Source organism: Cygnus atratus, chromosome Z (assembly GCF_013377495.2).
Source record: "Cygnus atratus isolate AKBS03 ecotype Queensland, Australia chromosome Z, CAtr_DNAZoo_HiC_assembly, whole genome shotgun sequence".
Lineage (NCBI taxonomy): Eukaryota > Metazoa > Chordata > Aves > Anseriformes > Anatidae > Cygnus > Cygnus atratus.
This window is the reverse complement of record NC_066396.1, coordinates 64,937,316-64,959,659: the sequence shown is the minus strand read 5'-3', so window position 1 is coordinate 64,959,659 and position 22,344 is coordinate 64,937,316. Positions and strand designations below refer to the sequence as shown.

General features: G+C 37.7%; 1 protein-coding gene across 5 annotated transcripts in view; it reads left to right on the top strand.

Moving 5' to 3' along the window:
* The window catches only part of SNCAIP (synuclein alpha interacting protein), an 89,251-nt gene that overhangs the window by 18,876 nt on the left and 48,031 nt on the right, over positions 1 to 22,344 (top strand). For all 5 annotated transcript variants that reach the window (XM_035567027.2, XM_035567023.2, XM_035567025.2 and 2 more), the window contains one exon: positions 16,535 to 16,637. In XM_035567027.2, the coding sequence (XP_035422920.1) occupies positions 16,581 to 16,637 (57 nt within the window). In that variant the 5' untranslated portion in view covers positions 16,535 to 16,580. The remainder of the gene's footprint in view (positions 1 to 16,534; positions 16,638 to 22,344) is intronic.

Sequence of the window (22,344 nt, the reverse complement as noted above, 5' to 3'; positions counted from 1 at the left end):
TTGGTGTAAAATGAATAATCTCTTAAAACAGTTGCAACTGGCACTGATTTGTTCTGAATGGTATTAAAGCTGTCTTTCCTGGAACTGGGACAGATCCTATCTGGAGCATTGTTGCTTGTTTCAGTGTATGTATATGTGGGAAAAAGATGTAGTAAAAGAAATTTTTCTTTTCTGGAAAACTGGAATAACTGTCTTACAACATTGCCTAGCCAACTGCATTTATTTCCAGTGAAGTGACTACACTTGCAGATTGGTCACATGCCAAGGCTGATGATGTGCTTTATAGATGCAGAAAGTTATGTTAATAAAACTAGAAATTATAGTGCTACTATCCACAAGCACAGACTTTCCTATGACAATATTGTTTACCTAAAAACTAAATATTATAACATTAGTGCTTTTTTTTTGCAAATCACTTGCCCAGATTTTTAACCAAATCTAACCAATCAGTGTTTCTGCTTACTTGTCAGTTGCGGATAGCTAAATATTTGCTTATGAAGCTAAGCTGCTGTCTGCCAAACATTCTGAGTTAGATTTTTTTTTTTCCCTCAGTAAATAGATGTATTCCCAGCTTCTTGTCTTACTCTTTTACACCCTCGTAGAACTAGAATTAGAAATATTGCTTGTTCTAATTTTTGGTGAAAAAACAAAGATTGTGGTATTTGGACATACACAGAATCATAGAACCATTAAGGTTGGAAAAGACCTTCAAGATCATCTGGTCCAACCATCACCCTACCACCAATGTTACCCACTAAACCATGTCCCTAAGCACCACGTCCAACCTTTCCTTGAACACCCTCGGGGACGGTGACTCTACCACCTCCCTGGGCAACCCATTCCAGTGCCTAACTACTCTTTCTGAGAAGAAATGTCTCCTACTTTCCAACCTAAACCAACCCTGGCACAACTTGAGGCCATTCCCTCTAGTCCTATCACTAGTTTCCTGTGAGAAGAGGCTGACCCCCGGCTCCCCACACCTTCCTTTCAGGTAGCTGTAGAGAGCAGTAAAGTCTCCCCTGAGCCTCCTCTTCTCCAGACTAAACAACCCCAGGTCCCTCAGCTGCTCCTCACAGGACTCGTGTCCAAGCCCTTCCGTAGCCCTTCTCTGGACATGCTTTCAATAATCACTGTTAACAGATTATACTAAACATAACAGTTGTTTTGGTAGGCCCAATGGTCATTACCACAATGAGTTCGAGTCCAGTATGGATTATCTCAGTGGAGGTGGAGGAGCTGGGGGAACAGGAAATGGTAGTTCAATAGTGATAGCTAAATCCTACTCTTTATATGATAAGCAACTCAGGCACATAGTTCCTGTATCACAGAATCACAGAATCGAAGGGGTTGGAAGGGACCTCGAAAGATCATCGGGTCCAACCCCTCTGCCAAAGCAGGTTCCTTAGAGCAGGATCTTACACTACAGTCTCTTTCAGAGGTCCTCCTAAGTGATATGGTTGCGTAATTTGACTTGTGAAGGCTGGTGGCTAGGAGTCAGAATTGGAAATTAGTTAACAGCAATCAGAGATTAGAGCTGTCTTTTTAGCTTCCTTTCGTGTTGCATTAAACAGAAATGTAGTTGGTGTGGAGCAAAAGTGAAAGCTACCAGTGAGTAAAAAACTTACTTACAAATCAGTACTGATTGTTGTCCCAATCTGTTTTATCACTACGCCATGTCTGCTGATTTTTATTAAACTCCCTAGTTCTCACTGTCTGGCTCACTACATAGTTTGATAGCTTTATGAATGATTTAAACCTTTTTCAGTTAAGTTTGAATAGAGTATATAAAAAGATAATAAAACGTGTTTCAACAGTTTTGAAAGGATCATCCTTTTTAATATTTTTCAGGTTTTTTTTCTTCATTACCTTTGAAACTCTGACATCATTGCCCCAATTTTTGATCCCTTTGAGGATGACTTTTGAGTCATTCAGCTTCTTCATATGCTTCAGTAAGAGGCACTTGACTGTTTTTCTCAGCTGCAATCATTTCCTTATCTAGCACCAGTTTTTCCTACTGTTGTCACCCATATCCATGTATGCTGGTGATTTTTCCAGACAACAAGGCTGCTTTTTGGCTCCTTCATTTCCTTTCCATGTGTCCTTAATTAACAGTGACACCCACTGAAGTAGTTGGAGTCCTTTAGGCAGAGCAGTTAAAATCATGAGCTTTAAGGGAGTCACATGTAATGGAGCAGGGGAGTCTGCATATTAGTTTGGAGAGTAAAATCCTGTATGGAAAGTAACAAAAGTGCAAATGAAAAGTTTTTCTGTTTGTTTAAGTAATTTATAGTGTGGAGTCAAACCCAAGAGATAGATTTAAAATTTAGCAGTAGGACGTCTGTGGTCTAGTTTCCAACTGTAGTAGCAAGTCATTGTGGCCAACTGACATCCAAAAAGTTAAAAATACTGCTGCAATATTTTTGCCTGTGGTAAAGGAAAGCACAGTGGTTTAAAAACTAATCTTACCATCTGTGGTATTTCAACATGGAGGGCATAGGTTACAAATTTCTGTACATTCATTAAATGTCTTCCCTCCCCCCCCCCCCCCCCCCCCCCGCATTTTCTGCAGCTATTTCCATCAACATAGAGTAAGTGTAAGTAAGAGTAAAATACTGGTAAATCAGAATGTAGGAGTTCTAAATCCATGTACAAATGTAATAAGTTACTCAAGACAGAAGTGCTCTCCCTCCAGCTACCTGTATTATCTGTATAGTCTTTCAAACACGATTGAAACATGCACAAATTGTAATGGTCAGCGTTGCTCCAGTGAGTGGAAGATAACAAGGTATGCTTGTTTATCTGTCTGATGAACAATTCTGAAAAAATGGCAGTTGAGAGAGGAGTTGATATATTCTTTCAGACAGAGTATACACAGTAGTCCTAGCAGAGTTCTGACTGATAGTGGTTCTAGTTTTGGGTAAAAATAGGTAATTACAGTAGATGATAGTGGATGCCAAAGATGATAGTGACAGAGCTCTTCAGGAAGACTAATTGCTAGGTGTGTAATTTGAGATATGAAAGGAACACATTGAGAATAAAAAAAATCAATATATTTTCTGCATATTAATTTTTCTCCAGTTGCATTCAGAATGTTTCCATGTCCTGTGTGATTGTTGTTTTCTTTCTTTAACTGAATTGTTTTGTTTGATGTGAGAGGATGAAAACTCAGAAAAGAAGTAGCAAAGAGAAGAACAGCTGAGAGAATCATGCTGTCCATTTTAGATTATAAAGACTGATCTGCATTGTTCAGATGGTGATTTTTTAAAAATTTTCATTGATGTTATCATTTCCCATCCAGAAATTTGTGAATTTTATATGTCCCTAATGGCTTATAGATATTTAGCTGAATGACAATTAGTAAGGGAACTGTTGATCTGTTTGTGTTCTTTTTGATGTATCGGTCAACAGTAATAAAAAAAAAAAAAAGTAAAATTAATTTCAAAACCTCTTCCTGCCAACCACATAAAAAATGACATCTATATTGATTTCTCTGATAATTGTCCTGGAAAAATGGTAGGAATTTAATGATATGAATGTATTGAAATGCATTTATCAATAGACTATGTATTGGATATACTGCATTAGAAATAGGGGTCTGGATGTGAACTTTAGTGGCCTCTTTCAAGGCTTATAAAAATGCAGAAGTCATGTAAAAAGGAGAAAAAAATATTGCAGAATACCTGTAGGAAAAGGCAGACATTTCAGAGGAAATGCAAGAGCAAGGTCCTCTGTATTAATCTAGCAAGTTCCTTAAAAGGAGACAAAACATAGTGTGTTGTACATATGTTCTAGATTTTATAGAAGAGACTTTGTGAGAAATATTTTCAGAGCCTGCTGGGATATAGTTGAGATTATGGCAATTTCCCATAAGAACATGTGTTTACCAGCTCCAGCTTCCTTTTGAAACACTATAAAGAATTGCTTTCATGACTTTTTCTTTTTTTTTTTTTTTTGGGGGGGGGGGAGGGGGTGGGAGGGATAGGGGGTAGGGTGGAGTGGTGTTGGTTTTGTTTCTTTTTGAACAGGCAGAACAAACAGGATATCTTGGTCATAATGAGCAGCATAATGTAATGATAAGTGCATCCTAATTGCATCTTGTTTATATGATGATTATGCCCACAATTATTTCAATGGGTATTCCTGTTTCTACACACCCTAAGAAGTTTTTAAGCACTATTGTCTCTTTTTTGTTCTTTTTTTTTTTTTTTTTTCAGTTGAAGACTTCCATCTATGACAAGGACACTAAAATTAGAAGTATTGAAACCATGCCAATCTGTAAAAATGTATATGGAATGAAAAATTGGTGTTTATCTCTGCCTTGGTTTTAGTTGTCAGTGTTGGATATCCTACATTACTAGCATTATGATATCCAGTAAACATCTGAAATCGTAGAATCATTCATGTTGGAAAAGACCTCTAAGATCATTTAGTCCGACCATTAACCCAGTACTAAAGTCTACCACTAAATCATGCTACTAAGTTCTACATCTACATGCTCCTTGAAGACATCTAGGGTTGGTGACTCAACCATTTCGCTGGACAGCTTGTTCCAATGCCACACAACTGTTTCAGTAAAGAAATTTCTCCTAATGTCCAATCTAAACCTCCCCTGGCACAAATTGAAGTCATTTCCCTTTGTCTTACCACTTGGTGCTTGGGAGAAGAGCCCGATCCCTACACTGCTATAGCCTCCTTTGTGGTTGTTGTAGAGCACAATAAGGTCTCCCCTGAGCCTCCTTTTGTCCACACTAAACATCCCCAGTTCCCTCAGCCACTCCTCATTAGATTTGTTCTGTAGACCCTTCACCAGCTTTGTTGCTCATCTTCGGACATGCTCCAGCACCTTGATGTCCTTGTATCCCAAAACTGAACAGAGTGTTCAAGGTGCATTCTCACTAGAGCTCAGTACAGAGGGACAATCACTTCCTAAGCCCTGCTGGCCACACTATTCCTGATACAAGCCAGGATGCTGTTGGCCTTCTAGCCACCTGAGCACGCTGCTGGCACATGTTCAGCTGGCTATTGACCAATACCCTCAGGTTCCTTTCTGCCAGGTCCATTTCTAGCCACTCCTTCGCCAGCCAGTAGTGTTGCCTGGGGTTGTTGTGCCCCAAGTGCAGGACCTGGCTCTCAGCCTTGTTGAACCTCATACAGTTGGCATTGACCCATTGGTCCAGCCTATCCAGGACCCTCTGTAGAGTTTTTCTACCCTCAAGTAGATCAACACTTGCTCCTAACCTAGTGCCATCTGCAAACTTACTGAGAGTGCACTTGATCCCCTCCTCCAGATCATTGATGAAGATATTGTAGAGAACTGGCCCCAGTACTGAGGTCTGGGAGACACCACTAGTGACTGGCTTCCAACTGGATTTAACTCCATTCACCACAACTCTTTGGACCTGACCACGCAGCCAATTTTTAACCCAATGAAGCCTACACCCATCCAAGCCTTGAGCAGCCAGCTTTTTCAGGAGAATGCTGGGGGAAATGGTATCAAAAGCCTTACTGAAGTCTAGGTGGACCACATGTATAGCCTTTCCCTCATCCACTAAGCACATCGCCTTGTCATAGAGGGAGATCAGGTTCGTCTAGCAGGACCTGCCTTTGGTAAAGCCATGCTGACTGGGCCTGATCACCTGGTTGTCCTGTAGGTGCTGCGTAATGGTACTCAAGATAATCTGCTCCATGAGCTTCCCCAGCACCGAAGTCAGACTGACAGGCCTGTAGTTTCCAGACCCTCCTTCTGGCCCTTCTTATAGATTGGCATCATCTTAGCTAGCTGCCAGTCAACTGGGGCCTCCCCTGGTAGGCAGGACAGCTGATAAATGATACTGCCTTTTATTTAATTTCACACAAATTTATATACTAGCAAAATAATGGAAAATAAATGCTTAAAGGAAGAAGTAATTGTTAACAGAACAGCCTCCAATACTAATTTGTACATCTCTGAAAAGATCTGTTTGGAAGAATCTAGTGTTATGGCTCTGGAGAGGAGAGGGGTCCAAGAGTACTGGTCAATATACAAGGATTACCTCCATGCACAAGTGATGTCCATCCCAACAAGCAGGAGTTCAGGAAAAGGTGGCAGGAGGCCTACACAGTGCATGGATGAACCAGGAGCTCCTGAGTGAATTCTGACATGACAAAGAAATGTACAGGAGGTGGAAGCAGGGGCAAATAACCCAGGATAAATGCTGAGCTGCTGTCTGAAATTGCAGGGGTAGGGTTAGGAAAGCCAAGGCTGACTTGGGGTCAATCTGACAAAGGATGCGAAAGGCAAGAAGAAAGGTTTCTGCAAACAAATAAACAGCAAAAGGAAGGATAGGGAAAATGTGAGGCCATGTCTGAATGAGATGGAGAACTGGTGACAAGTGACATGGACAATGCCAAGGTTTGCAGTGCCTTCTTTATCTCAGTCTTCACCACTCTGGCTAGCTGCAGGAATCCCTGGCTACTGAGACCAGAGTGAAAGTCTGGAGCAAGGAAGGCTTGCCCTTGGTGGAGCAGGACCAGGTTAGGGAGCACTTAAACTGGAAACACATAAGCCTACAGAGTCTGATGGTTTGCACCAGTGAGTGCTGAGTGAACTGGCTGATCTCAGTGTGAGGCCACTCTCTATTGTCTTCGAAAGGTTGTGGCAGCTGAGAGAGGCTCCTGAAGACTGGAAGAGAGCAAATGTCACTCTTGTCTCCAGGAATGGCAAGAAGGAAAATCTAGGAAGTGGTACTAGTCAGCCTCACCTCAATGACTAGGAAGTCAATGGAGAAAATCTTCCTGCAAAGCACTTCCAGAGAGATGAAGGACAAGCAGGTGATCTAGAGAAGTCAGCATGGATTTATGAAGGAGAAACCAGGCTTATCAACCTGATAGTGTTGTCACCTACAATGAGGTGACTGGTTTGTGGATGATGGGAGAACAGTGGATGTTGTTTACTGAGGCTTATTGGCATTGTCTCCCATAACATCTGCACAGAAAAGTTTACAGAGGGTGTGTTAAATAAGTGGACAGGCAAGTGGATTCATAACTGGCTCAATGGCTTGGTCCAGAGGGTTGTGATCAACTATGCAAAGTCTAGCTGGAGGCAAGTCATTATTGGTGTGTCATCAGGGCTAGTACTTGTGCTAGTACTAAGTTTGCAGATGATAGAAACTAGGAAGAGTGAAAGACACACTAGATGATTGTGCTGCTATTAAAAGGGACTAAGGGACTTGGGCGTACTTGAAGACAGAGCAGACAGGAATCTCCTGAAGTTCAGCAAACAGAAATGCAAAGTCCCACATCTAGGGAGGTATAACCCTATGCACCAGTACACGCTGTGAGCTGACCAGCAGGAAACAAGCTCTGCAGAGAAGGACCTTGTGGATACCAAGCTGGCCAAACATGCCCTTATGGGGTCAGAAGCCTTCTGAACTGCATTGGGACAACCATTACCAATAAGTCAAGAAAGGTGATCCTCTCTGCTCAGCCCTGGCAAAGCCACACCTGGGGTACTGGGTCCTATTCTAGTCTGCCCAGTGTAAGAAGAACACGGACGTCCTAGAGCAAGTCTAGCACAGAGACAAGAAGACAATTAAGGGACTGGAGCCTCTTTCATATGAAGAGAGGACGAGAGAGCTGGGGCTGTTCAGCCTGCAGAAGAAAAGGTTCAGGAGAATCTTACCCAAAGATTAAAAAAAAAAAAAAAAGGAAGAACAACAGTGGAACATTTCATATGAGAAAATCAAGTATATTTTATGGTGAAGAGGCTGATCTCTTTGTGAGGAAAAAGTGACCCTTTCCCTTTCATACTTGAATGATAAGAACTTCACACTTTGAGTAGAATAGCTCTTTTTTTTTTTTTTAATAATATTATTTCATGTACCTCTACATGACTGGATTTTAAATTTACAAGTAGATCATTTTAAATTGACATCAGTATTTCACCTCTAGCCTAGATTTGATAACAAGTTCCCCATTCATCGATCAGAAACGCTTCAGCATTTTAGAGTCACGCTGTCACAAAATGTTTAGTTGAAAGACCCTGGAGAGGAGTTTTGAGAACGAGTCATAACTGAGGACAACATGAGGTTAAATATATATTTGTAGAACAGTTTAAAGGAAGAAGTAGAAGCTCATTACCATTTAAAGACCCTTTCTAAACAAGTGAAGGGAACAGATGTTGTGCCCAAATAGGGTCAGTGACTGGCAGGAAGTAGTTTTCTGTAGCTTAGGTGAATGGAATGAAAGTAGCACTGCAAATAAGCTAGGTGGAACTACAAGATGATTTCTACACTTGACTAGTTTAATACCCTTTGACAAAAAATTGACTAAGATGAATGAACAGTGCATTGTTTTGTTCTATCCTCCATCAGAGGTAAAATCTCATTCTTTTTCCCCCCCTTATTAATATGGAAAATTACTAAGGAAGGAAGGAACATGATTATTAGTTATAATTACTTTGTGGTCCCTGTATGCAAAACATGTAACAGTATGTAACAGGGAGAGAGGAAAGTATGCTGCTGCAGTGTGCTCAGTAGAAATTATACCTCTGTGCTTGGCACATCTGTGAAAGCACTGCTTTTCTTATTAGCACAAGTTGTCAGGTGGATAAGTGGCAGAGCCAGGCCAAGTTCAATTTCTAGTGCAAAAGTTAAGATTGTTAGAAGCTGAAGTAAATCACACCACCTGCATTTCTTGCAGTTTGGCTTTGGACTGCATCAAAGGCAGCAACTGTATGTTCTAATCCAAATGCACTCAGAGTTCAGTACATCCATTGTCCTACTGTGGCCTCTGTTTTTACTTGATCACTGCTAACAGCGACATTATAGAAATAAGTTATAGTAATGGACGTGGAATAGTGTAGCATGTAATATTGCTGTGTGCTCTAGAGAGGTTTCTGTCTGGTTGTTCCCTCCATTTAGACATACATGTGCAGATGTCATATATAGAGGTGAGTTGTTGGATCTAGTTTTGATCTGCATATCAGTGAATCTTAAAGACAATAGAGTTAGCTAGTGGGAAATATCTGAAGCAGTTGCCATATGAGCTAGAGTACAATGAAGTAAACATATTAATATTGAACAACTGCAGGATATTTCATATTATGAGTAAATAGGCTTGTAGTAGTTCAAAGAGGAAAAAAAAACAACAACAATCAAATACAGCAAAATAACATCTCTTTTTAAAAAGATTAGTTGACCTCTTATTTATTTTGATCTTTCTATTAAGATTAAGCAGACAGTGCATTAGCTTTTGTACAGTGCTTGAATCACGTATGCTGTTTCAGTTTTAAAATAACAAATATTAATTTCCAACTCCAAAGTTTTCTTCTTCAAGGCTAATTGAAACAAACATACTTATTTTTCTAGGCCTCATTCCAGAAAACTCAAGTGCGTGCATTCTTGCTTAATGCCTGGAGTCCATTTTTCTTTCTGCTTGAATCTTGAAGGAAATATAAAACTGTATGGTGGAAAGGATGGTTTTATTATGAGAAATCTGGAGTGTTTCTCAGTGAAGAGATGCCTTCCAAGTTTTGTTAGAGTACAAACAAAACTCTTCAGTAAGTCATGTTGCTCAGTAGCCTGAATATTGACCTCATATTTGTTAAACAGCTGTTTACTTTTTCGACACGCTGCAGATCCTGATACGTATGTGCCTGGTACAGTGCCAGTCATTGTAACTGTTAAAAATACTTGATGTTAAAATACCTCAAGTTGTGAAGAATTTTCTGTTCAATTCATAAGAAGATACAAGTGAACCACACACTATTACCTGTCTTCACATGACTTCTTTAAAATAGGTTCCCCTGAAACTCCATAAAATTGCTTTATATGCATGGTTGGATAAATTTTGAGATCTAGAAGTTTGTTTACATTTGACTAGAAAAAAATACATTTGTTCTCATCTAAAATCTGTGCTGAATATGCATTGACTGCATTAGCAACAGGACTGGGCACAGTATCTTTGCCTCTTTAGGGCTGCGGGTGCATTGTTTCTGCATGTCTGGAATGCAGGGTTTTTCTGAAGTTGTATTTTAAAAATAGCATTTTTGCTTGTTGGAAAATCATTGTACTTTGCTGCATTCCTTCTTCCTGTACTATCAGCGTAGCTTGTGCAATAATGGTACTTGCATGCTGATTAAAAGCAGTGCTTTTACTTTGATTTGCTGTAGAAGTACCATACTGTTATAAATTGCTGCTGTGAACTTTTAAACTCAGGAAAACTTCTGAATAAACGTGATAAGGGATAAGGTAATCCCAGCCTCAGAATTCATTCCTTCACTGAAATAAATCACATCATTTTCAGCCTCACTGTTAACTTCTCATTTTTCTTACAACAAGATGTTCTTTAAAATTCATCTTTATTTTTAAAAATCTCCTCCTGCTCCTATTAAGCTTTCCCCTATATATTTTTTATATTTTAAAGTTGACTAGACATATAATTTCCTTTGCATGATATATTTTTTCTTGGCTTACATAGAAGGAAGAAAAGTAAATAAAACAAACTAGTACAAAAGAGGTGCTCAGTCAGTGAGAGACAATCCAGACACTGAGCAGAACAAGTAATAGAAAAAATGTTATTTCACATAATTAGAAAAAAACACTTTGGGAGCCCTAGAAGGTTACAAAAAGTGGTTAACACTTGAGACTGCATCCTAGTGTCACAAACCTTTGAATGACTTAATACTGTTAACACAGTCTAACCATGCCAGGTTGTCATTTTATTTCAATGAATGAACCTGAAGCGATACCTTCAGAAACAAATAAATCCCTGTTTGTGCTACAGCGTTTCCCTTTACATTCTTAAGTCTGCTTGAATTTTTACTGATCATATTCAAGTAATTTCCCCCTTAGTGTTATTGAAGAGAATGTTGATATAAATGAAGGGTTTTCTAAAAGTGCATGTTTGTGTAGTATTTAAGGTTTTGCTCACACATGTGACATAAAGATGAAGCTGCAAGCTTTTCATGTCTTTGATGCTTTCCTCTTATGTTCTGTGTTTATTACCTGCAGAGGTGCCATCTGTATTCAGTGAATAAGGATTTTCAGTTGTTCTGGGGAGCTCCTACACAACTTCATATAGAACCTCCGTCAAAGTCCATTGCACTGTGTTTGCATCATGTTCATTATCTAATTGAATTACTCTTGTACTGAGGGGCTCTGTTAATTGACAAGGACACAGACTATGCAAAAAGCCAGACAGACACAGAGAGATAGACCCAATACCTGTCCCAAAGAGCATATAGTCTTTAACATAAGACAGCACACAGCAGACAAAAGTAGCGTAAAGCAGTAAGACAGGTTTGATGGCTGGAGAGGCAGTGGTCTCAGCCAAGACTAGCTGTGCTAGGACCCAGTGACCAAGCTTTTTTGCTTTCATTCAGTAGTGCAGTTCCCATGTTCATTAATTATGGCAGTGCTTCTAAATGTGTTATAGTGCTTTCCTTGTGCTTTGTAGTAAAATAGCTAATACAAGGCCAAATTCATTTGGGTAGAACTTCACTGTTTCAGTGAAATACAAAGGGGGAAGAACTGAATTCAAAGTTCTTGGTATTTTCTACTGCTGAAAGATGATGTGCCTTCCTGAACTGTGGGTTTTAATTGGGTGCTAGGCTTTTCACTGTCATTGAACATAATGCAAATTTACACTGTTCTACTTGTTTGACAGTGAAAAAAAATATTTTTTTTCTGTCTTTTTTTTAAGTTCTCCTGACATTTCTTAATGCTAGAGAATAAAATTCACACAGTTAACAGATTTCAAGTGTTATTTGAAACGTGTATTGTGTCCTTATTTTAAACATGTAAAGCCTTCATTTTCCTACCCATGAAGCTTGTTCATCTTGAGCTACTATAGCATCTGATGCTTATGAAAGGGCAATATGTTTATTTCTTTATCTCAAACATATAATTGTAAAATGTAACAGTATCCCCTAATTAAAAAGCAACCATCATGGCATTCTGAGATTTAAAGTTCTAAGTCTTTAATATTAACTGTGCTTAAGGAAACAGCCTTTTCCAACCACTATAGAAGTATTTACATCTGATTTACTTTACATTTGACTGAAAATTTAAGTAAATCTCCAAATATTTTGGTATAGTTGTCCTGAGATGTGGAAAATAAAATCCCAAGTGGCATTCAGCAGGATTTCTTAGTTACAGCTGAAGTAGACATTTAATTGACAGCAAATCTTTATTGTTATTTGTTCTTGCTATTTATATATCCACAAATAATTAAAATGATACATTCTTAATTACCAGTGATCGGTTGTTTTGTTTTGGTTCAATAAAAAACATTTCCCTCGTGCACCCTCTTGGATTTAGTCTTTCACAAGCAACACTGAGACTGTTCTTGGCTGAGGTACTGGTTCAGATTCCTTTCAGAAGCTACTGAATTCACTACAACCTTGTTACTCCACAGTTTTGCATTGAACAAACAGAAGAAGAAACTGAACCTGATGCTTATTTACTTTCTGCCTCCATACCAGTGTTTTCATTCACTCACAGTTAATTGACAATCAGGCAAATTTTCATCTGTGTACCCTTGTTCTTGCTTGATGTGTATAAGCATGGGTAAGACAATGGCCATTGACTTTACAATGCAAAATCAGTGGCAGGACTGGCTTTTAAAGCATTCCCAGTGTTCCCACATTGAGTCTTCTTCATCCTCATATGGCAGTTCATACTAGTCCCTTGGGACTGCTGTTGGTGCAGCTGTTTTCTGAGTCTGTGAGGTGAGACAAATCCAAGACTTGATCTAGGTTCAAAAAGAAACGTGAACAATGTAAATTTTTCACCTGTAGGCAATGCCTGCCATCAGCGTAGAGTGGAGTTTTAGTGTTCACAGAAAATGATCAGATTTGTTTCCATTATCTAATACGTCATTGCTTTTTTTGTTTTGTTTCATTTTTACTGTGAATTGCTTTCTTTGTCTGTTTTATTTACTTATTTATTTGTTTATTTGTTTATTTATTTTATTTATTTTCCTGATTCACCTAATTGTATTGAATGTTTGTAACAGGATTTGGGTTCAGACAAATAGGTTTAGCATAGAAGGACAACATCTGAGGAAATCCTCTGTTTAGGAAAAACAGTGACAATTGTTGTTTGAAAAGGAGAAGGATGGTGGTTTTTCTATTTTGTTCTATTTTGCAACTTAATCACTGTTCAGTGTCTGTTGCAATGCAACATATGCAAGATATTATTATGCCAATACTACTATTGCCACATTTCTGTGTGGTAATTTTTAGCTTTATGACTTCTCCTAATGGAAATGTGTCATGCAACAATAAAAACACTTTTTGTTGAGTACCTGTAGATGATGTTTTATGAAGTTTTCTCCTATTTGCTTTGAATTCTTTGGGCAGACAGGATTTCGTTTACTTGTATAAGTGTGTATGTGTATGTGTCTCTCTCTCTGCAAGCCAAATTGCCAGACAGGAAATGCCTTTTGGGGGTTAAAATTTTATAAAATGTTTAATGTACAGTTTCCAAAGTACAATTAGGAAAATTGATTTGGAAATAAATTATTCATCTATTACCATCCATTGTTGGCAGTTGCAACTTTGATTGTAATTATTTTTACCTTGAATTTCACCAGTTTGCATATTGTCTGCTTGTGAATGCTATTCAAATTGTGTATACCTCTGATAATATGCTGGATTCAGCCATTGCAAAGGTCTCAAAACAGTCACAACCCTGGGTACTGTCCTTACCATATGGTTTGCATTAAATATGGTGTAGTTCCACCCTGTGAAATTGTTTCAGAAAGTGCACCTCCTAAATAACACTGTAGGTACTGTCATGGAAAATCTTATTTAGTATTTGTTCACTAAGTTGATGTCCAGTTTCACTGCATTGAGAAAAACCTGAAAATCTGTAATTATAGCAAACGGAGCATGAGTTTTGTACCCTTTCTTTACACATAACCAAGCACCATCTTCAGAAAGAGAATCTTTCAATAGAGAAAATGTGCTTGTTTTGGTTACTGACTTTCTCTTCAACCCTTTTGTGTCTCATAGTCTTTTTCTATTGAGGAGACAGAAGACACTATTTGGGCAAAATAATGTTACAAGACTGTGGACAGACATGATGAGGTTTATACATCTCCAGCTGAAATACAGCCTTTTCATCAGCACATATGGATGCAGTATTTTTTTTTTTCCTCTATGGCTTCTTGCAATTTAGAATTTAAAAATTTCAAAAGGATGAGATCTTTTCATTTGAGAATCTGGAGATATGTGGTAACCAGGATTATAGTTCTTTTGTCAGTTATAGTTTTTTCTTGTTTGGGCTGGTATGTTTTTCCAAAATAAATCAGTTTTAATAGTAAAAAAACCCCACAATGTTGAAGTTACACATTAGGATGGTTTATTATGTGGCGTGTTTAGAGTAGCTTTATTTAATTCTTCCATTATTTTTTAAACATACTGGGATTTTATTTTTTTAAATCCATTTAATGTTAGTGAAAACTTGCAACTTTGTTCTGTGCTCCATACCACATCATTGTAGCCTTGTTCCATACTAATTGTTTTACCTCATTTCTTTGTCTTCTTCTGCCCTATTACAGTATAAAGGAGATTCTAGTAGCTCCACAGAAGCTATTTTGGCTCTTAAATTGCTCACTCTAAAAATGGTTGACAGTGGAGATTTTGTATCATTTGGCCAAATCTAAACTGTACCTATGCAACAGTGATCACCAAGTGTCCATATATATATACAAACAATACAGAAATTGTTTTTTCTGGGGTCTTGCACTTGTAAAAGCAACTTGGTTGTTAGTGTCATGATGGTATAGGTGACAGAGCACTTTGCCACAAGTAAGCTGTAATGTTGCCCAAATACAACATGCTAAAGCACAAACCTTAAAAAAAGAAGTATTCTGAAATTCTATGCTTCTGTTAAGAAAGCAAAATCGGTAATGAGAAGAAGAATCTGCAGACTTGAATGTCACCCTTATTCACAAATAATTCCTTTCATTGCAAGGATTTTGTCTGATTTTAGTGATTCCCTCGAAGAATAAACTTAGTATTTAGGAAGTTTGAAAAATGAACACCTTCTGATTAGTTTTACTTTACAGCTCCATTTTCTTACATAAATTTGGAATGAGGGCTTTATACTGTGCTTACCTTTTTGTAGCTATCTCATTTCCCTTGCTTCACTCAAGGCTAACAGCCAGAGTGAGAGACAAAAATAGGTAGCTAAAGTTGTTTTTTCACAATTATAAAATTATACTGAATACATTGCCTTCAGTAGTTCAGTGAAAAATAAAAAAAAAAAAGTTTTCCATCTCTTTCAGCTTAAAACTATAAATGTGCTTCTTGGTTCTTCTTTCAATAACTTTTCAACAACACCTGTCTTAGGATCAGCTTTGTGCTTGTCTGGGTTGTTATCAAGAAGAAGGAGACTCATGATTAAGATTTTGTCTGCCAGTAAGTTTAACACCTGCAGAAAAGTGGACAGTCTTACCCATATATGTGACTCATACAATGATTTTATTTAGACCTACACAGCTGACTTGTCATTATTCATAAATGTATTTCTTTGCAATTGCCATATGGATAATCTGGGCTTACATTTTTTTTTTCTTCCTTCAGGCATTTCCTTTTGTTATGTACAAGTACTAGCAGGATTAATTTCCTTCCATAATAATACTTAACACTTATGTAGTGTCTCACATCATGTAAAAGAGATCATCACTTTTTTATCAGCTTCTTCTAAAATAGCTTCCTCTTCCACTTTTATTTCTGTTTTACTTTCTTTATTGACAATGCAAGACTTCATTCTACTTGGGATTAAAAAGGTTATGAGTGTTTTATCTTTGATCTTCTGAATGTTTAAGCTGCAATTTGTTCATAAATATGTATAGAATTTTCCAGCCAAATTTCTTGTTTTGGAAGAGAATTTTTGCTTCCTTTTCCCCTTGCTGTGAGAAAATGTTGAAGAGCCCTGAAAATCAGTGCACATAGATATACTTCTGCTTTTGCGTTGGTTATTGTTCAGGAGGAAGTGACGTTGCGGACTGAGGACAGATAAACTACCAATTTGTAAAGCACTGTCTGCATTGTGTGTCTGTATGGAGAAGTGGAGATAAGGTGTGATAAGATTGTGGTTTCTGTGCGCAGCATGATGCTCAGTTCTTTTCTGCCTTCTTGAGCAGAGGAATATTGTTGTAGCAGAAGTTGTTGTGTTCTGGCCAGTAAGGTAATAGCATCCTTAAGAGAAGATAGGTCATTCAGGTCTGTGGTTAAAGGGTGGTGAGGGTGCTCAACAACTTAGGTGTTTATGCTTATATTGAACTTCTAGAAAGACAGAGTGATGCTGGATAAAGTATTTATGACTTCCATTTCAAGTACCACTTAGCTATCCTTTCTAAAAAATCAAATGACTTCTACATGATATGCAGACTAGAGTTGAAAAAATGTTTAGCTTTCAGTATTAATTTATGGAAGACTTGTCCATGCACCCTGTATGTTTTCAACAGTCTAGTAACTATATTAAACTATTTCTGTGTGTTTTTGACTATTTAGTAGACAATCCATTTTTCTTTTCTTAACTAGGTCTTTACTACTACGCTGAGGCACACAAAATGTCCATAGAAGAATAATGGAAGCCCCTGAATACCTTGATTTGGATGAAATAGATTTTAGTGATGATATATCAGTAAGTACATGCCTTTTTATTTATTTATATTTAAAATTTAATATAAATTGAGAGATTTTTAGGTATCTCAGTCCTGATATAACAAACAAAACTATTGTTGCAAGTCACATTTGTTTATACTTCATACATGGGAATGTTTAAACAGGTTGATTTTTGAATAAAATAAGGTATTTTGTAAGGAAAATCTCTAATCAGCTTAAGGCCCTCTCCTTCAGGTGGTAAAAATGATTTGCAAGTCAAATGAATAAATGAGTTTTATTTCTGGGTTGCTTACGTACTCTAATTGTCTTGAATGAATTACATGCTAGGGCTAGCCATAGACACCAAAATGATGTTTTATTTATTTAGTTTTTAATCAAATACATTTCAATTGAAAAAATAAAACAAACCAACCAACCAAACAAAAACTCCTACCTCTCACCTGTGAATTGCTCCTTCTTCATGTAAGTTGTTGTTTTGCCCTTACTGACAGAAGCCAGCTCTAGTCCAGCAAGATTTTATCAGTAAGAGTAATACAGCTTCTTGTGACATGGGAGAGTGAAGGAAGAGGCGGAAAGACTTCCATGGATTCAAAGTACTGATCTTTAATGTCACACCTAAAATAACTTCAGCTGTAATTGCAAACAAAAAGGCTGTTGTTCTAAATTATATTGTTAGGGGTTCTTACAGAAAGCACTGATATAGTGCATTCTGTTACTCATAATAATGTTGCTCCTGCCAATATTCCTGCTTTTTTAAGTTGCCAGTATGCTGAATATCTGATAAACAAAGGACTTGAATACACAAATTAAATCCACCATAAGAAGAATTTATTAATTCAGTTTTCGGGTCAAAGAAAGTATATGCTCCTATCTCCTTCAACATTCTTCATAAACTTAGTTTGGGATAGTGTAGTTGTGTTTTGTTTGACTTTTGTTGTTGTTGTTTTTTAAAACAAAACAAAAGAAAAGGCCTGTTTTTTCCTTTAGTATTGGGGACTCTTGATTCATTTTAAAACATTCCAGATGCTTTATTCACAGACAGATTCCTTTTGGAGAGGATTTTACTTTTACCTGTTGTAACATTGAAATTTATTAAAGAGGAATATGGCAAATGCCCAAAATATTACAAGACAATAAGCCAGTCTCGAAAGAATACCTTATTCAGGGCAACTTTCTTTTTATTACTGTTATATAGTAGATCATGTCCTGGTATCTGTTTCTATGCTCAGTTTTGCAGAACTGTAAAGCATAATAGATGTAACCTCTCCATGTCTCTCCCATTGTGACCGTAGCTGCATACTGTTGGGTTAGATTACTCACTTTTCCACTGAACAGCTCAGGCTGCCTGCTTTAATACACTGTTCTCTCATTGGATGCTGAACAATGAATTAAAAAACAGCACAAATTATAGAGGTAGTGGTTTTATTCCCACTTCAGCAGGTAAGGGAACAAAGGATTTGTTGCCAGGAGACGGATTAATAAGAGAATTCCTGGTTATTCTAGTGCTCTACTTGTCTGTTACTGTGTACAATTTAGAGATACCTGACCTTCACATTTTACCGTTAGCCTGCCATGGAAATAGCAGCTGCACAGCACTGGAGTTAGCAATTTAAATTGCTCCTTTTAGCCCTCTGGTTTTAATCCAGTGCAGAAAATACTGGCTAAAAATAAGGGTAGCAAGAAGGTTGTTAAATGATGCACTTGTAAAAGTACCTGAGTTAGAAAGCCACTGTGTTAGCAGAGGTCCTTGTAGACCATTTCAGCAAAAATGATCAGAATGTAATGGGCATAGAAAATGGACTAGGATTTGTTTTAAAAGGCAAATGGACTTGTAAGTGTTCTTGCTTTGTATTTTGATTAACATTGTAAGTAAGTAAATGAAACTACATTTCTCCAAAATAACATGTTTATTTGGAAAACTAAGATGATAACATTTGTAGATCCATCTGGTATAGTATATTTGAGTGTAATTTAGACAACAGAATAGATTTATGGGACTCTAGCTTACATTAAACAAAAATAATATTCTGTTCACAGTGACATTAAAAAACAAACTTACTATTTTCATTTATTACTTCATGAATAACTATTCAGAAAAAAAGAAAAAAAAAGCTAAGACCTTTGTTGCATTAAATGACAGTATGTTTTAAACTTTCCCTTTTTCCCTTTACTACTCCTGATTTTCCCCATAAATTTATCCCTGCTTCTAGGTTGTATACCATTGTTATGGCTACTTGAAGTTTTCCTCATCCTTTAATTAAAAGGCAGAATTTCTATTGCACTGGCAAATTAAGCAAATTGAAACTATAATAGTAATTTATTGGTTTACAGAAATAATACCAAATGACTATACACGATATATATAAACCAGAGCTCCTGCTGCTAGATATTTGTAAGCTACCTGAAGCTGAGTTTGTAGATCATTCAAATAGCTTTGTAAGAAAAAAAGCCTTGCTCTGTGGAGCCAATGCAGGACTGGGTCTAAAGTTTGTGAAATGTGAAAGCAGCGAAAACAGTGAATGAGTTAAAACACAATGAAGAAGCTGCTTAGTTGCCAAATATTTCAAAATACTTTAAAAAACGACTTCACGTCCATCATCACTTGGCAGGGCATCAGTAGTCAGGATTATGGCCTATCTCCTGACCCCCCACTTACCAGGTGCAGGACACCTCCTGAGCTTGCTGTAGCCCCACCTTGGCTATGGACAGAGTTGGTGTACCTCTCGGGCTTCCACAAATGTGCAAGTGATGCACAGCCAGACTTTCTCTACCCAGCAATCAGGACTTCAGGGCTCAGCATGGAGAGTCCTACACAGCTGTGGAGGGACAGTCACTGACTGCAATGGCTTGATTTGTTTCCCACCCATGTGATTAACACCTACATAACTGTCTTTTTTCCACTCTCTCCCTTCTCAGAATTTAAAAAATGCAGATAGCAACTAAAATATACTTAGAAGATATTAGATTCAGACAGACATTTTGTACCTTTAACAGAATTAATGTCAATATAGGTATCCTTTGAAACTAAAGCAAGAATAGCATTAAATGTGTTTATAAAATTGTATAAACAATGCATAGCCCAAATAACCAAACTGGTATTCTGAAGATGCTGATCACAGACATTAAGTAAGAAACTTTTTGCAGGGGGGAGACCAACTACTCTTGCCTCACTTGTTCTTGATGTAGCTAGCTGCTCCCAAATAAGCATCTAGGAAAAAGGGTAGCATTACAGAGTTATAAATGATTAAGCAAAAGTAATATAAAGATATTAACTTAAGGGGATTTGAATATTAATCATAGAATCAATTAGGTTGGAAAATACCTCTAGGATCATCTATTTCAACCATTGACCTAGCACTACCAAGTCCACCACTAAACCATGCTACTAAGCTCTACATCTGCACGTTTCTTGAATACCTCCAGGTATGGTGACTCAACCACTTCCATGGTCAGCCTGTTCCAGTGCTGCAAAACACTTTCGTTAAACACATTTCTCCTAATATCCAACCTAAACCTCCCCTGGTGCAACTTGAGGCCATTTCTCTTCGTCTTATCACTTGGTGCTTGGGACAAGAGCCCGATCCCCACCTCACTATAGCCTTCTTTAAGGTTGTTGTAGAGCGCGATAAGGTTTCCCCTGAGCTTCCTTTTCTCCATACTAAACACCCCCAGTTCCCTCAGCCACTCCTCATTAGATTTGTTCTGTAGACCCTTCATTGGCTTTGTTTGCTCATCTTTGGACATGCTTCAGCACCTCGATGTCCTTCTTGTAGTGAGAAGCCCCAAACTGAACACAGTGTTCAAGGTGCAGCCTCACCAGAGGGCAATCGCTTCCCTAGTAATGAAGTGGTTTCTTTCCCACTATAGCAAATAAACTGAAATGAGGCTATTGGATGGCATACAGCAGTAACAACACCTGGGAACGTTATGAAGAAGGAGGGTGTCTGTTTTCTCTATCTAAACAAAAACAAGGAGCTGTGAATTTCAGATGAGGACATAATCACAAGGGTCTTGATCCAGTGGAGGTAAATTAGATGAGCTTTGGTACTGACTCCAGCTGAACCAGGACATAGTTCTTAGTATTCTGGGGTTGTCATTGTTCTGATGACATGGTCTGAGAGTCATGCTAGCTGTCCAACTTTGCCATTTGACTCTGTTTCAGGAAATATTAAAGGTGATCTCGACAACAGAAACTTAAAATGTCATTTTCACTTTGTTTTTTAACTCTCATACATGCATTTCTGTGCCACAATTTGTGATCCGGTATTTCTTCTTTCTGCTACTTCACAGGTATAAGTGAGTCTGCAAGTGGCATACAAGTTGCACAGCCAGAACAGCCTTGCTAGAGATTGAAGTTTTCTTTCTCATGTCTTGTGTTAAAATTCTTTGCATTAAAATTTGAGAACCAAGTGAAATGTAAAATGTTGACATTTTCCATTCATTCAAATTCTGTAGCCCAGTTTTACGTGACTTATAAATGTTTGTATGACAAGGGAGGTTCTGTTTTCCCCTGAATTGGTAGTGTCTGTTGAAGAAAATTGGGAATATGGGAATACCTTACATTTACATGGAATAGTTGTTACTGCCTCTTGACTTTTATTTCCTGTTAATACTTTTCCTCCATCTTGCAAAGTTCTTAAGGGTTTTCTAAAATGAACTATGTCAGGTTGGCCATAGGAATGCCTTAAAAGCAGGGGAAAAACAAACAACCCTCACACAGCAGTCAAAAAGACCATTACATGCATTAACCTGGGAAGAAGCCTGTTACTGAATTTCACTGGGAACCACAACACACTTTTGTAAAATAGCAAAGAGCACAGATACATTAACTGGCAAAGCAGTCTGACGTGCACACTGTCACCTATGCCTTTAGTCATGGTCCTCAGCTCTTGGTTGACTTGGTTACTTTGATGGGGAACTGTGAGATATGGGGTTTATTTTTGTATGTAAAACAATTTAAGGTTATAGAACGAGAAGTGGGAAATGATGAATATTAAAAGCCATTTATAACATTAAATTAATTTTTGGTAGTGGGCAGGGTCAAACATAATTGAATACATTTTAGTGCAGTATTGAAGCAGAAAAAAAAAAAAAAAAACGTTTTTCCAGGGAAGAATGGGAAAAAAAGACAGAAAGAGAAGAGTCTTTCTTTCTTTTTTTTTTTTGAGGGTGCCTGACAAAACACATAGCAATGGAATACAAAAGGCCTCATTCTAATTGAATTACAAACTGTGTAATAGTTTAAACTGCACCAGCTGGTCTTATGAAGCTACCATATTCCTTGGAGACATGTTCCTTGGATTCTCTTAAGAATCTTACTAGACCAGTTCAACATTGCCTTCTGAATCTTTGTGCTGAAATAGCAAGATATATAGCTTAACAGCTCAATCTTTATTAAACAATAACTACAGTGAAGCAAAGCACATGGTGTTTGTGCATGTGTATTTAACTTGTATTAATTTGTATTTAGTAGCATCTTTGTCTCAGTTCTTCTGCTGTTTGTTGCTTTAAGTTGTCAGATCCTAGAGCAGTCACAGCCTTATAGTCAACCCCTTGTTTAATGGGGATTGGAGTCACTGGGTAGCTCTGCTACACATACTAATTAATAAGTTCAGTGTTCATCTCGGGAATACTTATGAGAGATTCTTGTTGTAGCTGAGGTTTATCAATACATCTCTGAATCAGGCCAGAAAAGGAAAAAGTGAGGCATGGGAGGTTTTTGAGGC